Here is a 23970-nt window from a genome sequence, read left to right on the forward strand (position 1 = left end):
CTGGTCCCACCTTTCATTAGCATTTGTGATGAGCGCTAAGGGCTCCCCTCTGGACTATTTGCCACTCTGCCACTGAGGGGGGAGCAGGAGCAGGGGGCGGAGAGTCGATGTTGCGCTGCATGATGCAGGAAGACATGAGCCATTAAGCTTCCATCAGTGGCACAGCCATGATAACAGAAAACATTTCAAAACTGTGCAAGTTCATTAACTGCAGATCAACAAGTCCAACTCACATTCACTTTCCCTCTCGCTGATGCATGCACATGCGTGCGCGCCCGCCCGCACGCACACACGCACACACGCACACACGCACACACACACACACACACACACACACACACAAACCATTTTTAATAGCAGACAATAAAATAGAGTCTACGTTTAACACACGAACAGACGCAAAATGAAAATTGTAATTGTTTCGGATACTCTATATAGTGACAAATGTACCCAATTAAAAATATTTTAAAGATAATGACATGCCGACAACTGGTTATAATCATAAATAACAAACAACAAACAGATCGGCTGTTTAATCCAAAACCACAAATGCAATTTAAGCATTGAGCCTCTTATGAATAGTTTCGCTTTAAATGGGAACGCAGTTGCTTGCAATGCAGATGAAAAAAAACAAGAAACAGAAAAAATGACATGTTGAAATGTAAATGTTTCCCTTTGAATTTAGGATTTAGTAAGGCAAGTGTGATAATGAAAGTCACATAAAATGCTACTCATTATACAGCATCAGAAACTTAAAAAAGAACTTGCATCATATTTTATAATTAGCATGTCACAAAATTCTTGAAAGCATGAGCTTGTCAACTGAAGCTATCGGCACGGAGATTTGTGTTTGAAAATTAGTTGGCTTCTCAAGATATCTTGCATTTAACTGTGTACCTCAGCTCAAATCACGGAGATGGGACCTAATTGCTGTCCCACAATTAGAAATTGCTCTGATCATCAACTCCACTTGAAACACAATCTGCAAAGGAGATACATAAAGAAAGGTAGCTCATAAAGAAGTTTCTCTGAAAATGCCAATTACTGGAGCTGAAGAACTTGCTTTATCAGGGAAAGCCTCCCAACAGACACCTCTCACGATGAATAACTCAAGGCAAAAGCTCCACAGCTGAAGAACACAGACAGTAATTGTACCCCCTGGGTTCAGACAACTGCAGGAACTATAAATAGATATAAATATATGCATACACATACAGCGCATATATAAGAGACAAACAGATACATACAAGTTGGAGTTCATCAAAAAAAAAAAAAATTCTGTTCTGTCGATATTGTTGAACAGTAGCCTATTTATTGTGTTTACTGAGTGCATTGATACAACACTCAAACACTTTAAAAACAGATGGTTTCTAAAATAATAAGAAGAAATACGGTTGCGAAGTGTGCATATAATGCCATAACTGTTATCACCCTCTTCCCAGCTTCTTTTCCACACTTCAAAGTCAGCCAGCGCCTGGGTCCAAGCCTCCTGATTTAGAGCACGGGCAGACTGGAGCAGACGGCTGTTCAAGACAGTTGGACCCGTCAAGAACGTGTTCCATACTACAGCCAATTATACAAGGCGAACACCACAGTCACATTTGCAAACCTGTCAGTTGAAGCATTGTGCACTGTGAACAGCTAAGGTTCGAGTAAGATTTATGTGGGGCAATATTGACCATTCTGATACTGCGGTGTGCTCACTAACAAATCAGATTTCCTTAAAAGGTGGAAGTGCGGGTGGCACTGAAGAAGCTGAAAGGTGAGATGGTTCTCTTCGAATGATGCGGTATCACTGCTCTAAAAACACACATTATGCATTTATTATCAAATTCATGGACACAGAAATTACTGAGCAACACACATGACATCTGAAATAATTTGAGAGCATAACAGTGCTGGCTAGCATCATACATTGCGCCATAAATCACTAGTGTTGTTTATTCTGCTCTCCTCTAGGCAAAGCATTTTTCGCTTTTCTGTTTTGTTTTGTCTTTTTCTTTCACTTTTTGGAGGGCATTCCAGTTCCAGGAGCCATCTCCTAGAGCTGTGCTGTGCTGTCAATGTCATCTGTCTGTCCAGAACACAATAGTGAGACAGCTTCCTTTTAAAGTGTAATATTATCTCCGGCTTCGGTACACCGGTTTCAGGACCACCGATAAAACTGGAACCCGCACCAGTTAACAGTCAGTCTTAATAGACAAATGAAACGTCTATGTGGGCCCCTTACATGTCTGCGTGCCTGTGTGTGTGAAAAAAAACTGCTGAACTGTTCACATTACACATTCTTTCTTGTACTCTGTTGTCTTGTCGACACAATGGTGCACACACTACACAATCAGACAAGGTTCACAAATTACAAGAACGTTCATGTCGGGGATCCCGAAATTTCTCACAAAAACACGGAAGTCTTTTCATGCGCTCATCTGTGCCGAAAAACGGCAGGGAACAAAACGGAAAATGTGGAGGAGACGATGTTTGGGGAGACGCGGGCAGCAAGGATCGTCTGTTCACAAATTTCTACACCATTCGTATTCGCGTACATTACATATCCACAGAAACGATGCAAAGTAATTTGCAAAATCTTCCAATGTGTTCATCCGCTTAATGGCTAAACAGCTCAGTTTGGTAGTTTCTCACGACTGCTGCATTCAAAGCTTCAAAGAGCATCAAGTAGAGCACATTTGGTTGGCCTGCGGGTTTTTTGTTGCAGATTCCGAAAATTAGTCTTGGACAGGAAAATCGGGGCAAAATTTGTGTAGTGTGAGTCTGGCATAACATTCGAACAAGCAACAATCCAAACACACCATAGCAGCCATGCAGATTTCTTTGTCATATGCACATAAAAGGTCTACAGGAGATATTTCTGATGAGATTAGACATAATTCAACTGTACAAGGAATTTGAAAGTCAAAGGGAAAGTGAATAAACTGGCCTGCAAAATATTATTGCAAGATAGAGAAAACGGGACTCCTAACAGCCATGCAAGAACCACAAATACAATCACCACCCCCAAAGACAATACTCAAAGATTTTATCTTTGAGAGAAGAGGGAAAAAAAGCAAGCTCCTCTCTCGCTTCAGATCTGAAGAAATCCACAGGTGTTTCTGTCAATCCTTCGACTGTGAGAAGACAACTCAATGCCATTGGTCTGAAAGGATGTGTAGCTGTCAAAAAGTCACTACTGAGAAAAGGAAATAAACAAAAGAGAAGAAAAGTTGCAGCAGTACTTCAAAACTGGACACCTGAGGTGTGGTGTGGAAAAGGTTTTATGGACCGATGAGGCTGAATTTGGTATTTTTGGAAGGAAGAGAAGGCAATATCTATGCAGCTGAAGCAATGAAAGACTCTCAGAACTATGTCTAAAACCATCAGTTAAGCATAGTGGAGGATGAGTGCAATGTTGGGGTAGTGTAACAGCATCTGAAGTCGAATCGGTTTTGATTAAAAGCATCAAGAACGCTGATAATTAAAAACAAACCTTAACATATCATGCAATTCCTGCTGTATAATAATTGGTTGGGAGAAAATTCATTCTATAGCAAGATAATGACCCCAAGCACACAGCTAAGAAGATGCTGGAGTTCTCAGAACAATAGACTGGTCACCCCAGAGCCAGACCTCAACATCACTGAATGTGTTTGGGATTTGGGATTCTCTTTTGTAAACTTGAGACGTGCAGCAATGTTTTTTTGAAGAGAAGTAGTTTCTTCCTTTGTTCCCTCCCATGAATACCATTCTTGTTCAGTTTTTTTATTTATAGTGGACACACGAACAGAGAATTTAGCAAGGTCAAGAGATTTCTTCAAGTCCTGTACCATTACTCGAGGGTTCTTCTTTTACCTGCTTGAACACTGCACTCTCGCTTTGATCTTTGCAGGATGCCCACTCCGAGGGGGACTAGTAACAGCACTGAATCTCCTCCATTTGTAGACAACTTGTCTTATTATGGATTGTTGAACACCCAGGCCTTTAGCTTCCAGCTTCATTCATCTCTACAATTCTTCAAAGGTCCTCTGAAAATTGTTTTGTTCAGGACACGGTTCACATGAACAGATGTTTTTTTGAGAAGAGCAGACTCTGTCAGAAACCAAACTTTGCGTGCCTTTCTGAAAGGGCAGGGAACCTCCAACACAGACATCCAATCTCATCTAACTGATTAGAACACCTGACTCCGATTAGCTTTTTGAGAAGCTATTAGCCTAGAGGTTCATATACTTTTTCCAACCTAGATTGTGAATGTTTAAATGATGCATTCAGTATTGACAAGTAGAATTGTTTGTTTGTTATTAGTTTAAGCAGATTGTGTTAGTAGTCCATTAAAACTTAATCTCAACTTCAAATTACATAAAAAAAAATGTATCAAAGTAGCGTGTCATGAAAACTAGATCATTAATTTACCACAAATCAGGCGCACATCTCTATTTTCATTCCATTTAAATCAAATATGACATACAGTAGGACTAATTAACTAACATTTCTCATAATTATTAAATGAAATAAACAGTTTTGCAGAAAGCATGATGTAATTTTTAAGGAAATGAAAACACATAAACTAACATCAAAGCCAAACGAGGAGCTTACTTTGTTAGCTCCTGTGGCGGTTGTTATTCCTCATATAAATACACTCTGGGATTACAGTCTTATTAAACACCAGTTGATCATTTGCCCTTGGGAAACAATCAGGTTTGAATGCATCTCACGGTAGGCACAGCTGTGGAATCTGGAGAAAGGCTTTATACCTTACATAGAGTGTGACATACATAATAAACCAGAATTCCACACCATACATTGTAATGTGTGCATTTTCATTCTCTGACATGCATAAACAGGTCATTGTGATGCAGAGCAGGGGATTCTAATAAAACCCTGATGGCTACAGAAGAGCAGTGACCGAGGGAGATTGAATGGGTCAAAAAGTTTATTAAGCAGCACTAGAAACTTTTCTAATTTGGTGTGCAGACTTTTACTGTACAGACTGGGCCTACAGTCCTGATAAGTCCTGCCCCTGCCAGTGGCTACAAGTCCCGGCTGGGGGCACAGGTTTTTGTCGGAAGGGGCTCCCCCACCTCAGTGCCACACAACAGGTGCCCGTCGAGGAACATCGCAAAATTTAGCAAAAAAAACTGCTCAGGGAATGTCATTTTAAAGTTTAAAACAGCGTAAAAGGGGAAATAAAATGCTTGCGAGCTTAGCTTGTATCTTTCTGCACAACAAAAAAATCTATGAGGAAAAATGGCAAATCACACTAACATGGCGTACAAACACTGCGATTGTACAATGAGCTAGACTAAAGTATCTGCAATATACACATTAAAGAGGATTAATGAGGTTTACTGCCACTTTTCAGATGCCAACTTAAAAAGAGCTCACGCATGAAAAAGCAATTTATCTAAGAAAGCTCAAGAAAATAAACACCGAAAAACATGCGACTAAATTAAATATTACTCTGAGGGGATGCCACCGTGAGCAAAAACAGTGAGGAGGGGAAAAAACAAAAGCAGTTCAGCAGTGTTTTCTTTTTAAATCAAGCACAAACATAAGGTGGACTAAGGCTAAAGTCAATGCACAAATACTAAACCTCAAAAACTAATTAACTTGGGAAGCGAACAAAAGCTGCTGCAAAAACATATCACTTATTTAAACCTACAGTTTTACGGGGGTGTTGGGCGGTCCATGCCATTAAAGCTCTGACCAACGGCCTGGTATGGAATCCTGACTGTGGCTGGCAGCCCCGCGGAACTGGCGGTGGCGTCGCCCAGGGCTAAGCTCAGTCAGCCAGGTCCACTTCCCATCGCTCTCTAGCGACCCCCTCTGGGTAAATGGACACCCAGCGTTCGGCTCGCAGACTCAAGTCTGCGCGAGGCTGGCTTGCGGCCTGCGGTGTGAAAAGAAGCAGCTGGCACCATCGCGTGCTTCAGAGGAGAGCGCATGCTCATCTCTGCACTCGCGCATTGGCTGCGTATTGGCTTGACAACTGTAGCATGAGCTCGGCTACATTGGGGAGTAAATAAAGGGGACATAAATAAAACTTACAGTTTAAATGACTCAAAAACTGCTTTATAAAGAGTCCAAGGTGGCACTCCAGGGCGGCACAGTGTTAGTGTTCGTCTTAAAAGAGGATGCCCCAGCATCCAAACAAGCCTACAACCTAAGAATGGGCATTCCAAATTGTGGAATAATCACACCACATTTTTTGTTCATTGATAATGAGCTTCCTAACACGCAGTTACTAACAGGAACGTGCAATTTACTCCTGCTTTCATAACCCCTTTGGTTGACTGGTCTGCGTGAGGTCCTGCTGTGGGCATGCATCTTCTACGTGAGAGTTGTTTTTAGTCACTCACTGCATAAGGGCGTGCTGTTCAGCAGGTTCAGACTGCCTGTACTTGCACAACGCAGAAACCCCACGTTCCTGCCTCCTATTCTACCCCTCGACACAGTCAGTGTTCAAAGCACTCAAATTAGCAGAGCGTGTCAGGTCCAACCATAATAATTCTCCATCTGTGAAATATACGAGGTGTGGAAAAGGAATATAAAGCCAGACAATGTTCAAACTCCTGCATTCAGTAGGTGGGAAAAGTCATACTAATGACTGATCCTCAACGTTCGGCTGATTCGTCTTTGGAGCTGAAAATTAATGAGTATGTCTCCAAGTTTGAAGATTGAATACAGCACGCTGAATATTTCAACATCTGAACCCCATTTAAAACACAGCACCATCTCTGATTGGCCCAGTACAGGCATTTGTTTGTTTCAGCTATTCAGAAATACATCTTTCATATCCCCAGGGCTCCTATGGAAAAACACACAATGAACTAAAAATACAGCAAATGTCTTCTCTACTGAGAGGTATCTGTGCATAGCAGTAACAACCTTTTTTTTCTTGTTAACATGTATAAAACAGGATTAGTTGAGAAATTCCAATTAACAAACCAAAATTCTGTGAGTCCCCACGACCTAAAACAAAAACCTTAAAAGCATTTAAAAAGAGGGAGCGTGCTCCATTCAGAACTGGAAGGCTTCTCGCACTGGGGCTTCTAGCCTCCTGAGCTCCCATGTCTTACCAACGAATTTGGTTTGATCACCATGTTGAGGACACAGAATAGGAGTATGCCTCACGAAACCCCAACAGGCCTTACAGGGCACTGCTAACCTACCTGCTTCTGCTACACAACCTGCTTCTGTTACACAACCTGCTTCTGCTACACAACCTGCTTCTGCTACACAACCTGCTTCTGCTACACAACCTGCTTCTGCTACACAACCTGCTTCTGCTACACAACCTGCTTCTGCTACACAACCTGCTTCTGTTACACAACCTGATTCAACAAAAAGGAAAAAAAAGTAGGGGCAGAGGCTGCTGTGAATACAAGCACCCCTACGGAACAGGCTACATCCATGTGTCAACTTCAGCCTCCGGCAGAGTAGAGACCATGATTCTGAAAGGATGAGATTAATGGTCCCAGACACCCCAAAAGTCCCGCCTGCTGAAGTTACATGTTTAAGCCAAAAGCTAGCCCAAGCCTGCAGTGCTGTTACTCATTCCGAGCGCCTTTCTCACGCTTCACAAATAACCCTTCCGTGGAACGTTCACCGTGTACACTGCAGTCACAAACTGTCTGTCTTCCGAATGAAAAACTCTAGTTTACTTTAAGTTTTGATGAAATTCTGAAAAAAGGACACGCTAAAAGGCCTTGCTAGGTAATTCAACACAAAAGAAAAAAGGGCCAAAATAAGGTGCCCTGTGTCAGAATGCCGAATAGCCCAGCCTATTAAACCACCTGCCATGTAATTCCAACAGTGTGACGCGTAAAAACAAATCAAGCACTGCTTCCATTTCCCCATCTTTAAAGTAAGTGCAAACTAGCAAATCTAAAGTGACTGCATAAATAACCGAGGCATCTAAAACACAGCCTGGCTGAATATTAACTTTCCCCTCGAGATTGGCATGCCAAGTCCAGGAAGGGCTCGGCAAGAGGCTGCAGCACTCAGAATCAAACGGCAGGGATTCCGCCATCGTTATACCGTTCGGAATTCAATCTTCCCGGGTACAAACACGTCCAGCAGGCAGAACGGCGGACTTTTCATGGTTCTTATTTTCGCACTGTCCTTAGCGTTTTCCAGCAGAGTGGCATCACAAAGCGTGGATAATGCACGTAAATGCAAAGAAAACTAGGTTACCGCGGGAATGCTCACAACCCTGCAGACTACAGTGTGGCTCTGCATTTGGGCTGCTGAGCGCAATCACAAATGACAGGCTGAACAAAGCGCAGTCCACGTAATGTGGGAGATTATGTGATGGGCTCAGGAAGCCTGTACGCAGGGCAATGTCAGGTAATGTAACATTACCACAAACAGCAAACAAAGGTAATTTACCCCAAAAGCAAAATGCTACCATGGCTTATGCAGATCTGAGGTGAAGCTTTTAGACTGCACTATGCTATACCATTCTCCAACACCACTACATATTCCAGATCCATTCTTAGGGTGTTCTGATATGAATATGAAATACTAAATATTCAACATGTATTTCTATAAAAAAATAATTTCATAATATGAGAAAGCTTCCTAAACAGAATAAAATAAATGTGGTCTGTATTCAAAGTGACAGAGAAGAACCCAAGATGTAACGTCCAGAGCAGATTTAACAAAAAAATTGACTTGCAGCTAACATTAGAAAACAAAAACCTCACACGTCCTGGGTGGCTAGCGCCAAATTCTAACAGTAGAAATTGAACAATCCAAGTATGTCATTTTTTTTGCAGTTCAAACTATTCTACTGTCATCATAGTATGCATAGTATGACTACAACCTACGTATTTACCCAGTAAATACCAAAAAGTATGTACAGAAAGCACCTTATTAAGCACCTTAGTCTTATTATGGCCATAAAGCCTGCACTGTGGCCTTTGACTGGGCTCCATAATACAGCAACTTTTCTCAGCTATGAGCAGCCTTTTTGTGTTCTTGCATTTTTTGTTTATTTTATTTGAGGAAAGTCTAAGAACATGCATGTCTGAAAGCATATCGGATAAAGGCAGTTCAGTACAGAACACTTCCAACTGACACTTGTGGTTTTTGTGATGCTCCTGGCTCCCTGCTACAGTATGCAATGGCTTTTTTCCAGATTTTCTTTATATTTATCTTTTATTTTACCAGGGAAACCCCGCTGAGACGGATTTCTCTTTTTCAAGGGGGACCTGACGTATACGCACAGTTACAAAGACAGTATCGCACCAAGAAGACACATAAATAGGAGATAAGACAGGTTGTGGCGATGCAGTCTGCCTTTTTCAAGAGTTTCCACTGCTACAGGGTTTCTGTCGCAGCCATTTGATCTGCAGAATTAAACAAAGCCCGCGATAAAAGCCATTAAATTATATGAAACGTCACCCACTTTTGATTAACTGCCCCGTCCCCCACATCAGAGGGGGAGAATATTTCTTTTCTCAGCTATCAATTTGGCTAGCCTCCATTAAGTGCATTCTCCCACTGCCTTATTTCAAACCACACATTTCATTCTATCCTACACAGCAGGTGCCAGAAATGCAGGCTAACTTTCCACAATGGCCATTACCAGCCATGCTGAGGTTCATAGCGTATCAGAGATATCCTGGGTGAACTGCCCAGGATAAAAACATCCAACACCTGGGTTTACAAAACATGCTTTCAAGTGCATGGATTTGTGCTGAGAAGTATAGGAGCTCCCAACACTTTTAAAAACAACACAGACATGCTTACACATTCATCCCCCCCTTCACATTCACATTTAGTAGCAGACTTCCAAGCTGGTGTCACAACGGTGCTACTCGCCGGTACCGGTAGGCCCTCAAATCAGAGAATTAATGTAATGACCCCACTCCGATGGCCTGACACATAAACATAAGCAATGCAGGGAACTCAGCCTGCAGCTGCACACTATTTCCTGCAGCTTTCAGGAAAGCTGTTAATGTGGTCACGTATTATGGATGAAGGCAGGAACAAGATGACGAGCTACACAGCAGAAAGCGCTCCAACCGCTCATATTCTCACAGATGGAATGAGCGGACATTGACAGCGCATGATTCCAGACATCAATTTCATGTATTTTTGACCCATTTGGCCTTCCATACTAGGAGGGGAGACAAGGAAAGGCAAAGAGGTAAAAAAAAAAAAAAAAACAAACAAGCGGCTGAAACGGACCCTATTTCAACAACCGTTCACTTGCTTTCAAATGAAGCTAGCAAATGTACCTTTAGCTAATTCTAAAGCAGGTTCCAAAATGAACCATTAATGACAGTGTTGAAAAATAGTAGTAACAATACAATTGTTGCATTTTCAAATATTTTTTTCACTGTTTTATTTAATCTTGTTTTATGCAACAGAAAATGGGAATTTTACATTATCAATAGCTGAGTTACTTAGCTTAAAATATGTGTTGTGGTTAGATAATCAATTAGGTGGCAGTTAAGCACAGAGTAACTGTATCAGTATGCTATGCTATGCTATGAAATTAGCATAGGACTAATACACCAACTCTTACGTAATTCCTTAAAAACACCCACTGGTGTCACTGCTGGCCGAATATAACCCCTTCATGCAAGCCCCCTAACGACCAGGACAGATGTGAGGATACATATGAACATGGCAAATATGTATGTATCGCCGCTAGTAATAACATTTCAATTATTTTACAGTGTATCATATTTTTTGATAGCAACATTTGTAAAATGTCGTCCCACCCCCTGGCAACAAAATATTACATACAGTAGAGTGTAAAAAACCACACTGTGTCACATTATTTGTGCATTATGTGCATTATAATGTGATATCAGTTTGAAAAATAATTTTCATCTTAAACCATCATAAGGGGCAAATTTATATGCCTTATAGTGGACAAAAGGCATTTTATACATTTTTTGGAGAGGATTTGGATATGTTTTTGGACCACTAGATATCTCAAAGGTAGTTTATTAAGGCAAATGGTACCAGTTTCTAGCTTCATTTAAGCCATTTTCCTAGCCTGAAACAGAACACTACCTAAATGGGCGAGGACTGGCGAGGTCTGGCATCTGTGCGAAGAGGTTAAGACAGCGTTCGGCTGGGATCGATCAAGCCAAAATTGTATCAGTGCAACATTACATCAAGCTCCAAAACATAAAGCTTTTGTGGCCACAAAACACTGTAGGGATATATGGAAAAATATTGGCAACAAGTAATTGTAGCATAAAGAGAAGTGTGTTTCTAGAGCCGAAGACCTTCACTGCAGCAGAGCAAACACGCTTGAGAGCCTGAAAGGTCTTGGCTGGAGAACAAACATATTCCTGCAGGCCTATGAACAGCTTTCGCTTGGCTGATAGGAAAAGATCAGCTGCTGCAGAGTAGACCGCAGCGATACAGGCACTATACATGAACATTTTGTTTTTCTCCAAGGCCCTTGGATTTTAATTCTGCAGTTAATAGTTTGTAAATTTGAATGGTCTTTTGGACTGTTTCATTCTATCTGCCAAGCTAAAACAAGAAAGAACAACAAACAGTGCTGACAGAGCAGTTCAGCGAATAAATAAAAATAGCAAAAGTAATTAATAGCAATGAGGAGCAATGTACCTCGCACGGATGTGTTTATCTTTTAATCTTCGACTTGGCCAATAAGAATATAAAAACAAATATTCTAGACTGCACAGGAACTTTAAGATCAAATCATTTTCATACAAAAAAAAACAACAAAAACAAAACTGGTTGGTGAGTGGGAGGGTGGGTCAGGGGAGGCTTTGTCTTCCCAGTGTGCAATACCAGGCTAGGGCTGTGTGACGATTACCGCAATACCGCGGTCATGTGATGGCTACCGCGGGGATGAGCTCAGTACCGTCATCACCGCAATTTTTTTTTGCTGGTTAAAGTTACAGGAGTGCATATGGTATGTGATATGAGATTTAAGCTTATCATATAAACACAATAATCATTGTTTAGTTATCATCATTGACTGTCTTCCATCCTATGTTCAAGGGTTTTGGGGGAGACACAAAACTTTTCAGTCGCTTGTCACTTCAGCTGCGGGCGAGGGGGAGGGACAGTCAGTCCATTAAACTTATGGGGGATTACTTTTGTGTGTGTCCGATTATTATTAATTATTTCTAGGCTTGAGTACTTGAGATATAACATTCAATTGAATATATACACACACAGTACGTAAGGAATAAACCACGACGGGCTGTCCCGTTATTGGAAAATAATGTACGACAGGGGGTGGTGATGCGGCCGAGGCGAAGAAATTTTTATTAAACCCGTGGGGTTTAAAGATGTGGACGTTAGCGCAGCACGCTGGCTGCCGCGTGACGAGCGTGTGATGTGAGCGAGCCTTTGAGCCGGTGAGAGAGGCAGGTGCGCTGTGCGCTGTTCTGGTCCCACGCTGCGAAGCAGAGAGCATCCAGCGGGGAGTGAGGCGGACCTGCTGGTGGCAGGCAGCCCAGATGGGTTTATTCCACTTATGCAACGGGTTACCAACAACGACTATGGCTATATGGTTACTTTTATATTTATGGATTTTTATAGATTTAATCACCTGAAAGCTAAATATTCTTCCGTGGGCGTTTGGGCATATTATTTTACCGTTGTCAAGCAAAACTCTGGTTGGCAGTTCTATTTGGACCGTTGTTATGCAAAAACTGTAGTTTGTTAGTTCTATTTGCACCATTGCTAAGCAAAAAACCTCTGGTCGTTAATTCTGTGAAAACGATTCTATCAAGAAAAAATTGTTCCTTCTGTTTTATACCATACAATTAGCACCAATTTTGGTCATTTTTGTCATTACATTATTTAAGAAAACTACATGAAAACATAACTCAATCAAATTAATCTCCTTAGCTCTGTCTTGCTTTTAAAATGTTGCGGTCTCGCAGTGTAGACATTGCGTTTTTCCAAGACACTCTGAAACTGGGTTTGAATACCAGTTAGCTTTATGATTGGTTCCCCGTCACATGTCACCTAGCCAATATTAAAATTCTGGGTTTTAGGTCAGAATGGTCTCACAGCATGCTTGTTACTATTGAATTGTATTCAAAACAGCGGTTACTACAAACGGAATCGTTCACAAATATACGGATGAAAATGCATCCCGTAGCCATGAGTTAAATACGGAACGCCTATTCTACTTTCCAAATAAGGGACGATTCCGTATTTTGCGGGATGGTTGGCATCCCTAAATGAAGCCAGTAACTAGAATCGTGATTCAATGTTGCCATCTATTGCGAAATTGGACACTGAAAAGGGGAGGGGACGTAACAACAATTCAAAATCGAAAGAATAATGTTGCTGTTTTAACTGCGTTAGAATGCTGTATTTTGTAGCGCATTGATTTTAGAACTGTTAAAAAGCCGAGGTGTCCCTTAAAGGGGGAGGTAGTTTTTCCTACTTTTCTGGAATACCATTGATTCAAAACACATCAATCAAAGAGTAGATTGTAGAATGGGCATTTCCTGGAGAATGAGCACACAAACATGCTTGTCTGGCTCCTAACAAGGGATGAATGGTCCCTGATGTTAGCCAAGCGGCGTGTAGGCTACGGAACATAGTTAGTCTACATTAATTAATTCTTTTTTTTTTTTTTGGTGGTAAACTGCCGAACCATGGGGATACGTTGCGTTTTCACCGCGGCAAGATAAAATCCACACTGCTAGCTTTATACAAAATCTGAATGAACAATGAAATGGCTGCAATCTCTCATGCAACGGTTATGTGTTTGTCCTTTTTCATAGAAAACCTAGAGAGACCACAGCATACCCTACGTGAGTGCACCTGCTGTCCAAAATAGCCACGGGATGTGACAGTCCAGCGCCCCCTACCTGCTGGTGATGGAGCTGTTCTGCTGCTTCAGGTCGATCTCTCGCTGCTGAATCTGAATGATTTCTCTTGACAAGTCTTCCGGTTTCCTGCCGGAGAGAAACAGTTGGACACTGAACAACAATGCCTTTGGGATGCTCCACAGGGAAAGCAATGTGACGTGTCCAAATCGTGCATCAAGCTGTGCCTGTATGAGATTTGGCTCAGAGAAACTAAAAAACCTTCCAAAACCACAGAAGGGCTGAGAACAGGTTTAGCACTGGCACAGAGAAAAGCTTAATTTAATATAGATAAATATTGACACACAGAGAAACAGTCACTGAAAAGGAAAACACTGGAAATTTCCAATCATGTCATTGTGCTCTTAAACCAAGATCTTGATCACTTAAGAAACTGTACAATATCAAGAGAAAATAACAGGAGGAACACAAGCCATGAAGAACAATGATATTATACCTTAGTGTGGAGCCATTAAAGATTATAGCTACCCTATTAAGGCAACAGAGACCGAAGAAATAAAACCTCTCCACCCTGTGTTAGCAAAACTGTTAAAGTACGCATTGTCCACCAGACTACACGTCCCTGGAATGAATTAAAAGCGAGGACCCAAACTGCACGGTAGACCTCGGTTACCCTGCTCACACCCAGCGCAGCCAGGGAGAAGGCTCTAATGAAGGCGATGTGGGAGAGGGCACGGCCAGGCAGAGCACAAATGAAGAGCGTTGTTATGAAGCCCGCTGAGCCTCCACAGGGGATAATGCGGCAGCCACTTGGACCGACTCATGGTCTCCGGGAATCACAATTAAAGATGCAAGGAGGAACTAAACGCTACATGTAATGTTTCATTTCACCGTATCCAGTGGCCAGCTCCCGCCTAAGTAGTGATTTCCCTTTGTGCTTCTACAAAAAAAAATACTTGTTTCTTTTCCATTTATTTTCTCTCTGAAGATCTAACTATAAGAACCAAAAAATTGAAACAAAATTTCAGATAAGCTTTAAAACGCATCCTTTAATGACATAAAAAAGGAAAAAAGTTAATTAACTTGTTATAATTGAGCAGGATACATTATTTACTTTAATATCTTCAGTGAAGATACAACTGGCAAATTATTGTGAATCCTCTTCTTTTAATACAGACTGCCACCTAACTGCCAATATTGGCTTCTAAAACATCGTTCCAAACAGCTACTGCTGCTCCATGCCCAATCTCTGCATGTCCTCTCTGTACATTTTTAAAACATGGCACCCCCGGAGCACAACTTTTCTGCCCTCCAGCCTTGCCCACGGCTAAACTTCAGCATGCACAAAAGGCACACACAACAGGCACTGACTGCCTTTTCCGGGAAAGAGCGATGTGAGACACCCCGGCGGCTCTCTGGGCTGAGAAGGGGTTCTTGGTGTTTTTTGGTTTCCGTCTCAGGGCGGCTGTGTAACATTTGTGAGGTGTGATCAAAGGCCGGTTTTGCTCTCCATGCCACACTCTCTTCCAAGGGCCTCGGGAAGCACCAGCGCCGCAGGTGTGACTCGGGGGGTGGGGGGGGGGGGGCAGCTAACAAACCGCTCCCCAACGTCCGCCTGTACCTTTTCCCCTTTTGCGGGTTACAAATCATTTCCCCGAGCTGACAGGTGCTGAGTTTAATAAAGCGAGGGGTCTCTTAGAATTAGCCGCCGCGCCATCTGTCTCGGGCCCTGCGCTCAATCACTGCCGCGGCTTTTCATTCGCCTGCCTGCGCCGCGGCGGCGGCGGCCTGGCCTAATGGCCTTCGCAAACGAATTACCCACCTGTCCCTCCGCACGGGTAAATAAAAGCAGGGGACGGGGGGGGAGCCGCCGGTTCGGGCGCCCGTCCATCCGGACCGCTCCTCCCGCGCTCGGACTTGGCTAAAAGAGCGGCGCGCGGAGGAGGAGGAGGAGGAGGACTGTGCTAAAAAAGCGAAGGACAAAACAAGCCCCTGGGGAGGAGCGGTTAAATACCCCGTGATTAGAATAAGTAAGGCATTATCTCCAAGGTTAATAAATTTACCAAAGGAGGCATTAGTGATTCAGCAATTAGAACGCCTTTTCTCATCCTTCTGTGCAAATAGGGACGCGCGCGATTTCCTCTTCAACGCGCTCGTTTGAAAGAAAAGTGAATTTCCCGCCGCAGAACGAATAGCGGCTCTTCCCCCCTTCTGAGGGAGCGGGACCTTCGGAGCGTGCGTGGAACACGGCGGCCGCGCCGCTTCCGCTCGTCTGAAGGAGCGAACGGCGGTGAACCCGGCCTCACAACCGCGGTGTTTAAAATTCCAGCCCCGCCGCGGGACTCCGCATTACATACGGGAGAGGCGCGCGGGGTCCCGGCAGGGGGCGGGGCTCTCAAATCACTCTGACACCGCCGGAAAATCTAATAAATTGCCGTTATTAAAACCAGAAGCGGGGAGGTAACGCTCCCTGACCTGGCCGACCTGGAAGATAAAACACAATCTATCACAAACAAACTGCTGTTTTTTTCCAGATTTCGCCAGCGACACTTCAATAGCAAAGGGACACAGGTACCTGGGATGGATACTATGGAAATATATGTGAAGTAACAGGGGTATGGGGCAGAACCACCTTCTCCCGCTGATGCAAGCAGTTCCTTACACACCAGCCATGAATACAAACGCAAGTAGCTGTTGCTTGAGGTACCACTGGCCTTACGGGGACAGATTTGCAACTTGCTTTCCACAGAGATCTCGAGAGGTTCAATTAATTTTCGGTTAACCGTTTTTTTTCTACCGAAACTGAAATAAGTTAAGCCGTGATATGTAAGGATCTGCATACCTCAGCGGAAACAAGATCACAAGTGCATCATAGTGGAAGACTCCGTTCACACAGAAAACTGTACCAAGTGAACTACCTTAGTGTCTAAAAGCCAGCCTCCAGCCCGGAGAACTCTAAACTTGCCCTTAGCCAAAGTCATTCTGGGACACAGCACCGTCACTGGCTCAACAGGTGCTGCTGGCTCCAGTCCACAAAGAAATCATTAAATCGATGCTGAGGGGATTTAAGCATGTAATGAGAAAGAATTATTTCTGGTGCAAAGTTCAAACCAACTGTTAGCCAATCCAATCTCAATGAAGCTACGCACAGTTATGAAGGGGCCTGTGTCGATACGAATAAGAAACGCTCACATGACCCTGACCGGGTTTCATTCCACTAAAGCATTTTATCAATGCAATAAACATGAATGATGAAACAGTATCCCGTATTGTTTTCTAGGTTCTTAGTCACATAAAGTATTCATCAGTGAGAGATCTTTAAAAGTCCTACCTGAAACCTCTGCCATCATGATAAAACATACTGACAGCACAGAGACGATAAAACTGCTTTATGCTCTTTTTAAATCCGTTATGCAGCAGATGACATTACGGATGGGCATGCATACTTGGAAGAGAACAACTTGATGGTATATGGTTGTTTGGTTATTTCCTCCATTGGATCGCTTGTAATAACCGACAGGTTCCTCCCCTTGTTGTTGCTGCAATAACACAGCTAGGGAGAAAGTCACCTGGAGAGAGTCAGGGCAGTGTACCAATGAGCACAAGCTAACAAACGCTAGCTTGGTGTGTAATGCAGGGAGGGAGGATTACACCGTCCTGATTCCACAGCATCAGGCAAGGCACCAGACTCCCTCAGGGGTCTTTGGCATCATGCAGATCAGAACAAGCACAGCTCTGTTTATGCTGTTAAAAATCACGGGCCAACAAGCCAGCGAACACGCAAGAGAAGATATTAACACTTCCTGGACAGTTTGTGTGCTATATTCTGTCAATAAGTACAACAGGTCAGAAAGTGTCCTTATTACAAATCTCATGTATTTTGAAAATAGTTGTTGCATAATTTAGATTCAACAAAAAGACACATTCCACTAATGTTTTTTAAAAATATATAATCCAAGAAGAAACTCTCTCGTTAGATGGGGATTTAGCAAGAGAATTTCACGCTCTGTGTGAAGGTAGCGCACAACAAATCTGGGACACTGTAAGACATCAGTGAGTGGTCCCTGATGATACTCTAAAGAAAAATCCACTTATTGACAACTGTCACTGCAAACAATCTCTAAATCTGGAATAGTCATTCACTGGTGATTTAGTCTTTCTTTACATCAGAAATGAGGCAGCATTTTCTACTGTGCAATGATTTATTTGAACTTAAAAAAGTTAAATAAATATACTGTACTCAATGCCCAAATTCCAAATAGACTGACAAACTAAAGATTCATTCATATGTTCTGCACATCATGAGAACAAACCAAAATGTGTATAATAGGTTTGGCTTATTCTTGGAAATGGTTTGATTTTACTGAATTGAACCTGAAGAAGAGAAATCAACTGCTAAGTGTTAGACGAGGAAAATATGGGATTACATGCCAATACATGTATTACTTGATAATTATTGTGCTTAAGCAAAATAAATGAAGTTCCAATGGTTTTTGTGTGCCTCTCACAGACCATATGAATATGCACAGCTGGAGCGGAATGGAATGTCGTCACTGGAAATGGATGCATGCTAAATCTGATGATAATGCAAAAAGAAATGTAGCTTGAAAGTGCCCCTAGTTCAAAGATGCACATAGATGTAGAGGATTACAAACACAAACAAGCCGAAGTAAACTGCACCCTTTTCACGAGGAAAAAAAAATTACGTGCAAATCCCAGAAGAACAGAGCTAATTGCAGAATGTGAAGAGAATGGGAATGGGGCAGAGAGCGAGAGAGAAGGGGATTGGATTGGATTGTATCTATCGGCAACCAGAAAGGCCTGAGCAATTCCACACATAAACACGAAAGGCATGGAGAGGTCATCGAGTCTGAGCCTTTTCATTCCACCAAGTTCAGGGTCTGATATCAGCAGTGAATCAATTTGCCTATTAGATAATACACCACTGCTTTGTCCCTAGCAACTCTTTTCAGCATGTCCCGAGCTGAGTTTCAATGCCATTAACACCAGTGCCCAGTGAGCAAACCGGTACTTTATTTCATACAAATCAAAACATAAAAATTCTGGGACTTATCGTGTCCATATTTCTAAGACAGCACTAAAATTCAACCCTGGCATTTCACAATTCATTCTGAGGCGTTTTAAAGGAATTCATGAATTTTACAGCGCTGCTGACACCCAGCACTTCAGCACATCACAATAAACAGGGCCACTGAAAGATCTAATACCGTCTCTTATTAAAGGTATTCCCCTCACATTAGGCCAGCGACAGAGAATTTCAGAAATGCGTTTTCACCTTGCCAATCCTGCCTCCAAAACAGATGGAACATTACAGGGAGAATGCATAAACAAGACCCAACATGGACACCGACTTGTTTTCCTGTTTCTAACTGCTCTGTACATTAATTTCAGAAAGACCAGATATATAATCTCTATTACACCATCCAGACTACTCGGGATTATGGATGCAACAGTATACCAGCTTCCTAATATACCACAAAATATAAAAACGGGCAACATTTTGTTATTTTCACCATGTCATCAATGCTACTTATGCCAGCCTCCCTTGTCAGGCCCATAACATATGTGCCCGCCTAACTTCACACTCCAACATTAACATTTACCATTTACCATTAACTCCACCTATCTCGAGGCAGTACTTGCTTAAGGACCCGAAGGACAGTTACTACTTTTTCCATTAACATTTAGGCACTCGGCAGACATGTCCAGCGCTACTTACACAATTAGCATTTTTACAGACAGTCCATGTAAGCAGTGGGATGTTCTTGTGAAGAAATTCGGGTTGAGCACCCTGCTGAAGGGTCGAACAGCACTGCCCCACCTGGCAATCGATCCTGCAGCCTGCCAGTTGAAAGCCCCGCGGATGGGAGGGGGTCATGCACTGGGGTTGAACCCACTGAATTCTGGGCAGAATAAGCAGGTCAGCATCGACGTGTGCATTGTAACTGTACTACAGCCTGGGGTTAGAGAGCAGTCTGGGGAAATGCTCACTGTACAGATTTTCTTTATTTGAGTTGTTAGGAGATGACCTCTCCAAAGAAACATTTAACCTTGGCCCCATCCAAAACCGCACAGGCGAGAACTTTTGGATTCAAAGCGGCAGTATTCAAACGGTCCCTGAACAGGATTCAGATGTCATTAAAAAAAGCCTTGAAGGGCACACTAGCGTTCAATGTCAGCACTCCCCATTCAAAACTCCACTGACATCGAGTATGCTTGCAGGACATAATGCACTATGAAATAAACAAGAAGCATTTGTTCAATGAAAAACTTGAAAGACTTGTTATAAAAGACATTATATAATCAGTTCTGAACAATACCGTGAATCATCTGTATTTTCTGGATGGTTGTCATACCATGAAAATATATCGATGCATCCCTACAAAGGACCACTTGTAATGGCCTTCCATGTGTACTTAATCACTTGTGCATACCCAGTAAAAGCATATAAGCACAACACCTAAACAGGTATAAAATTCTAATGCTGTACATGAAATATAGTCTTACATGTCTGATAATGCACCCAGCTATTTACATATCAGTGCATCCGTTTATTTGGTATAGTGAAATCGCAGTAGAATACAGGCCCATGTTTAAGTGTGCATTTTAAAACAAGCGAGTAAGCAAATGAGGTACATTTACAGGGGAATTCCACTCTAAATTGTTCTTTAATTTGTAGAACAGTAGCTGTGCTCCTGATTAAAAAATGAGCTCTTAGCCAACTATCTACCTGAACTGGGTGTATAGATATAGCCCCAAACTACCACGCACGCTGCAGGTACCTGCTTTACTAAAGACTAAAATGGACGGGGGTTTACTGTCTATGGGCAGGCATCAGACAACACCAAGCACAGGTTGCCACTCCTGAATACAAAGTAAGGTTACAACTTGGCCTGGAAGCCATTCTTCTTCGAGAGGCTAATTTTACTTGCTAGCAAGCTAGCCACTAAAGAAAATCTAGGTTTAAGTGTTCAGTTTACTTTCCTGCTTAAGTTCAATTAAAAAGAAAACGGGGCTTCGCTGTAGTGTGGGAAATTGCAAGGGTTTAACGTAACTACGATTTGAGTAACTGATTCATGCAGGTGACTCGTAGCAAGCCATTTCAGACACGGTCACGACATGTGCAATATTTGGTTGTCATAATAAATATGGCAAAACCAGACAATTTTGTAGAATACAGGTGGTGAGAGAGAATGGGGGAGAGGAGACGATGGAGAAATGTATGGCTGACGTCACGTGCATTTCCTCACAGGAGAGTTGATACGGAAATTCTCCATTTCTACATGAACACATTTCAATAAATTATCTGACAAAAATATCAGGCTCGTCTCTTGTCCATTCATTGCAGTTTCTCCTTGCTTTTCTAAATGATACATCAATAGCAAAATGCACACAGCCTGCTTGACTTGTCATTTTAGTGTAAAAAAAAAAAAAACACGAAAGTAGCCTATGTTGGTCTGAGAAATCAATATGCAGAATTACCAGTTCTACTTCAAGTTAAAAATGAAATTTATTCAATGAAGGGTTTTTAGTCACTTCACGTGTAGTTACACTGTCTACAACGTTGGGTCAATTTCCTCACTTTGTATCGTCATTCTTCCGCAAGCATGGACGTAAATGTTTTCAGTAAACAGTTTGTTAGTTAAGCCTCTGTGCTTTTCTTTTTTGAGCACATGCTGATGCTTGAGTAGCCATCACACCAAAGCCTATAAATTGCCCAACACTTATTTTATGCATGAGTGGTTATGGACGAAGGGAGATTTCATTAGCTGAAATCGCTGTTCCGTGCTGTCTTTTATAGAACCAAATTCCACTTGCAAGTAGGTTTACAGTCTCTGGATGAGATTCTTAAGTGTTTATCAGATGTAATTAATAGTCGTGCATGTATTCAGCTAGACTAGTGCAGTTAGCCTACAGAAAAATGCACTTCAAATGTATTTTACTGCCAGTAACAAATATATAATTTGTTACTGGCAGTAATATGCCTACCTGTGGCCATATAAGGTGTGTTTGGTAGATATGGCAATTAACATGATTCTAACTTTGAACTCCCTGCTATCACAATGGGAGTCGCCTGAAAATAAATACATATATAAATACCAAGAGCTAGTAAACACCTGTGATAGAATTTCAAAAAATATGTGTGAAATTTTATAGGACTCATCCTTGGTTGCATGTTCACTTAGCATTTTCTAAACCGTGAGTATTAGCACTTCTAGATTTGTTTTCCTTTCTTAAAGGAGGAAACCATACTGTATATTTTTGGGCTTCCTTTGTAGGGACAAGTTCATTTTAATTGGTATGGTAAAATATCCCACATGCTTAGAAAAATATTTGCTAATAACCCAATAACACAGCACAAGAGCTGAAGCTTGGAATACTTCTTGAAAGTGACTTTTAAAGTTCTCAAATTCATCTAGGCCTACATTGCATACATACAGCAGAATGGTGCACAGCTAATAAATTTAGTCTCAAAAGGGTGCCATGCGCGTGAACTTCAACCATGAAGTCCCATTTCCCTGTAATGTCTCTTCTAAAGCGAGAGTCACGGAGAGGCTAACTGCTGCGAACAACCACCAGCTGTTATACAAATAAGCTTCACTGCTGAATCACCACAGCACACATTGCATTCGACGGCTTCCCAGCACAAGGCAATAAACAAAGAGCTTTCATGGCATTTTGGCGAAGAGGGTGAAAGTATAAAACCACACGTCAGCTTGGAATCGTGTTCATTCCAAATTCATCCAAACCAGGAGGTGTACAAACTTCTAAAAGAGTCCAAACAGGGGGAGCCCAGATAGAAGCTGCAGCGTGCTATCATTTTAAAATTGGTTTCAGAAAATGTATGTCATGCTCAACAAACACAATTTTCGGGTAATAATCTTCCCTATTTCTCTCTCCTGAGTATAATCCATAAAATGTCAGTCAAGTCAGAGAACAGGACATGTCACTCTGTATTAGTCCCCATTCACACCCAATGCTGACTTAACCACAGGCAGAGGGCTAATCTCCAGCCCCCAGACATTTAGCAAAGATAAGCTCATTCATTCAACTCTGAAGGAAGCAGGTAATCTATCCATTAACAGAATTTAAGCAAAAAAAATGCACATTTGTACACAAACTCATTTAATTTCACCCAAGCCAACGCTACCAAAAATAAAGTGGCCGACTTCCTCGTTTGAAAGGACGTGCCTGCAGTTCCTCCTTAAAACTGTACAAAAGGCTTAACTTCGACAAGTTAACTCGACAGCCCCGCAGAAGCAGGACAGGGGCCTCGCGCAGCAGTGAGAAGATAGACAGGATTACTGCATTACACATTCCCGCAAAGAGCAGGCTCGTTTAGCCTCTTCAAACGAGCCGACTGGCGGCGTACCTGCATGCAAGTCAAGCAGATGTCCCTGCAGAGGACAGCAGATAGGCTGCACAAGATGGCTCCCATGTGCAACATATTCATTCTGCCCCGTAATGTATTCATCAGCATGAGTGCACTGAGGGAATCGCACAGTGGTGCACTCTAAATATAAATGCAGAGGGTGCTCAACAGGTGTAAAGCGGGGAAAATAGGTCAGCTGCGCTTCCCAAGAAAATTCTCACGTACTTGTTTAAGGGAGAACGCTATACATGCGCCAAAGTGCACATGCTAATTACCCTCTGCCCCAAGGAAATCATGCGGGCTCCTTTCAGACTCGCATGTTGTAATTTTTCTCCAGTGCCGTAAACGTATTCAAATCCAGACACAATTAAGTTCAGAAATTTCATTTCATGGTATAATCAAGGTAAAAACAAAACACTTGTGTTCTAATCAGATCAAATATGGATATTAACTCGATAAAAATGCACACTCCGATACCGCCGTTCAGTAAGCCAGTGAACGGCATTTTCTGAAGGAATATTCAAGCTAATGAGCCTTAGGAGATAATTAATTTTATAAAATTAAATCGTGTTCCAACACCATAAGCCAATGTAATAGACAACACTAATTTATTATCAAATATCTGAGCTTCCATTGTTACTACTGGAGATGTGAAGGGCTTTCAAAGGGAACCATCCAGTCAGCTGCAGCAATGGATGCAAAGGGTCTGAGCACAGCCCAGTCCATTTCACTAGAGTGCCTGGCCTCTCAGATAGCATTGCAAACACTCCACTCAGTACATGCATTTGTACAGCC

The 23970-nt window shown here is 42.2% G+C and overlaps 1 protein-coding gene across 4 annotated transcripts in view; it reads right to left on the reverse strand.

Moving 5' to 3' along the window:
- Window positions 1–23970, reverse strand: part of mad1l1 (mitotic arrest deficient 1 like 1) — a 233550-nt gene that overhangs the window by 196204 nt on the left and 13376 nt on the right. For all 4 annotated transcript variants that reach the window (XM_064322506.1, XM_064322504.1, XM_064322503.1 and 1 more), the window contains exon 10: window positions 13824–13910. In XM_064322506.1, coding sequence (XP_064178576.1) covers window positions 13824–13910 — 87 coding nt within the window. The remainder of the gene's footprint in view (window positions 1–13823; window positions 13911–23970) is intronic.

The sequence above is a fragment of the Anguilla rostrata genome, chromosome 2 (genome assembly GCF_018555375.3).
Source record: "Anguilla rostrata isolate EN2019 chromosome 2, ASM1855537v3, whole genome shotgun sequence".
Lineage (NCBI taxonomy): Eukaryota > Metazoa > Chordata > Actinopteri > Anguilliformes > Anguillidae > Anguilla > Anguilla rostrata.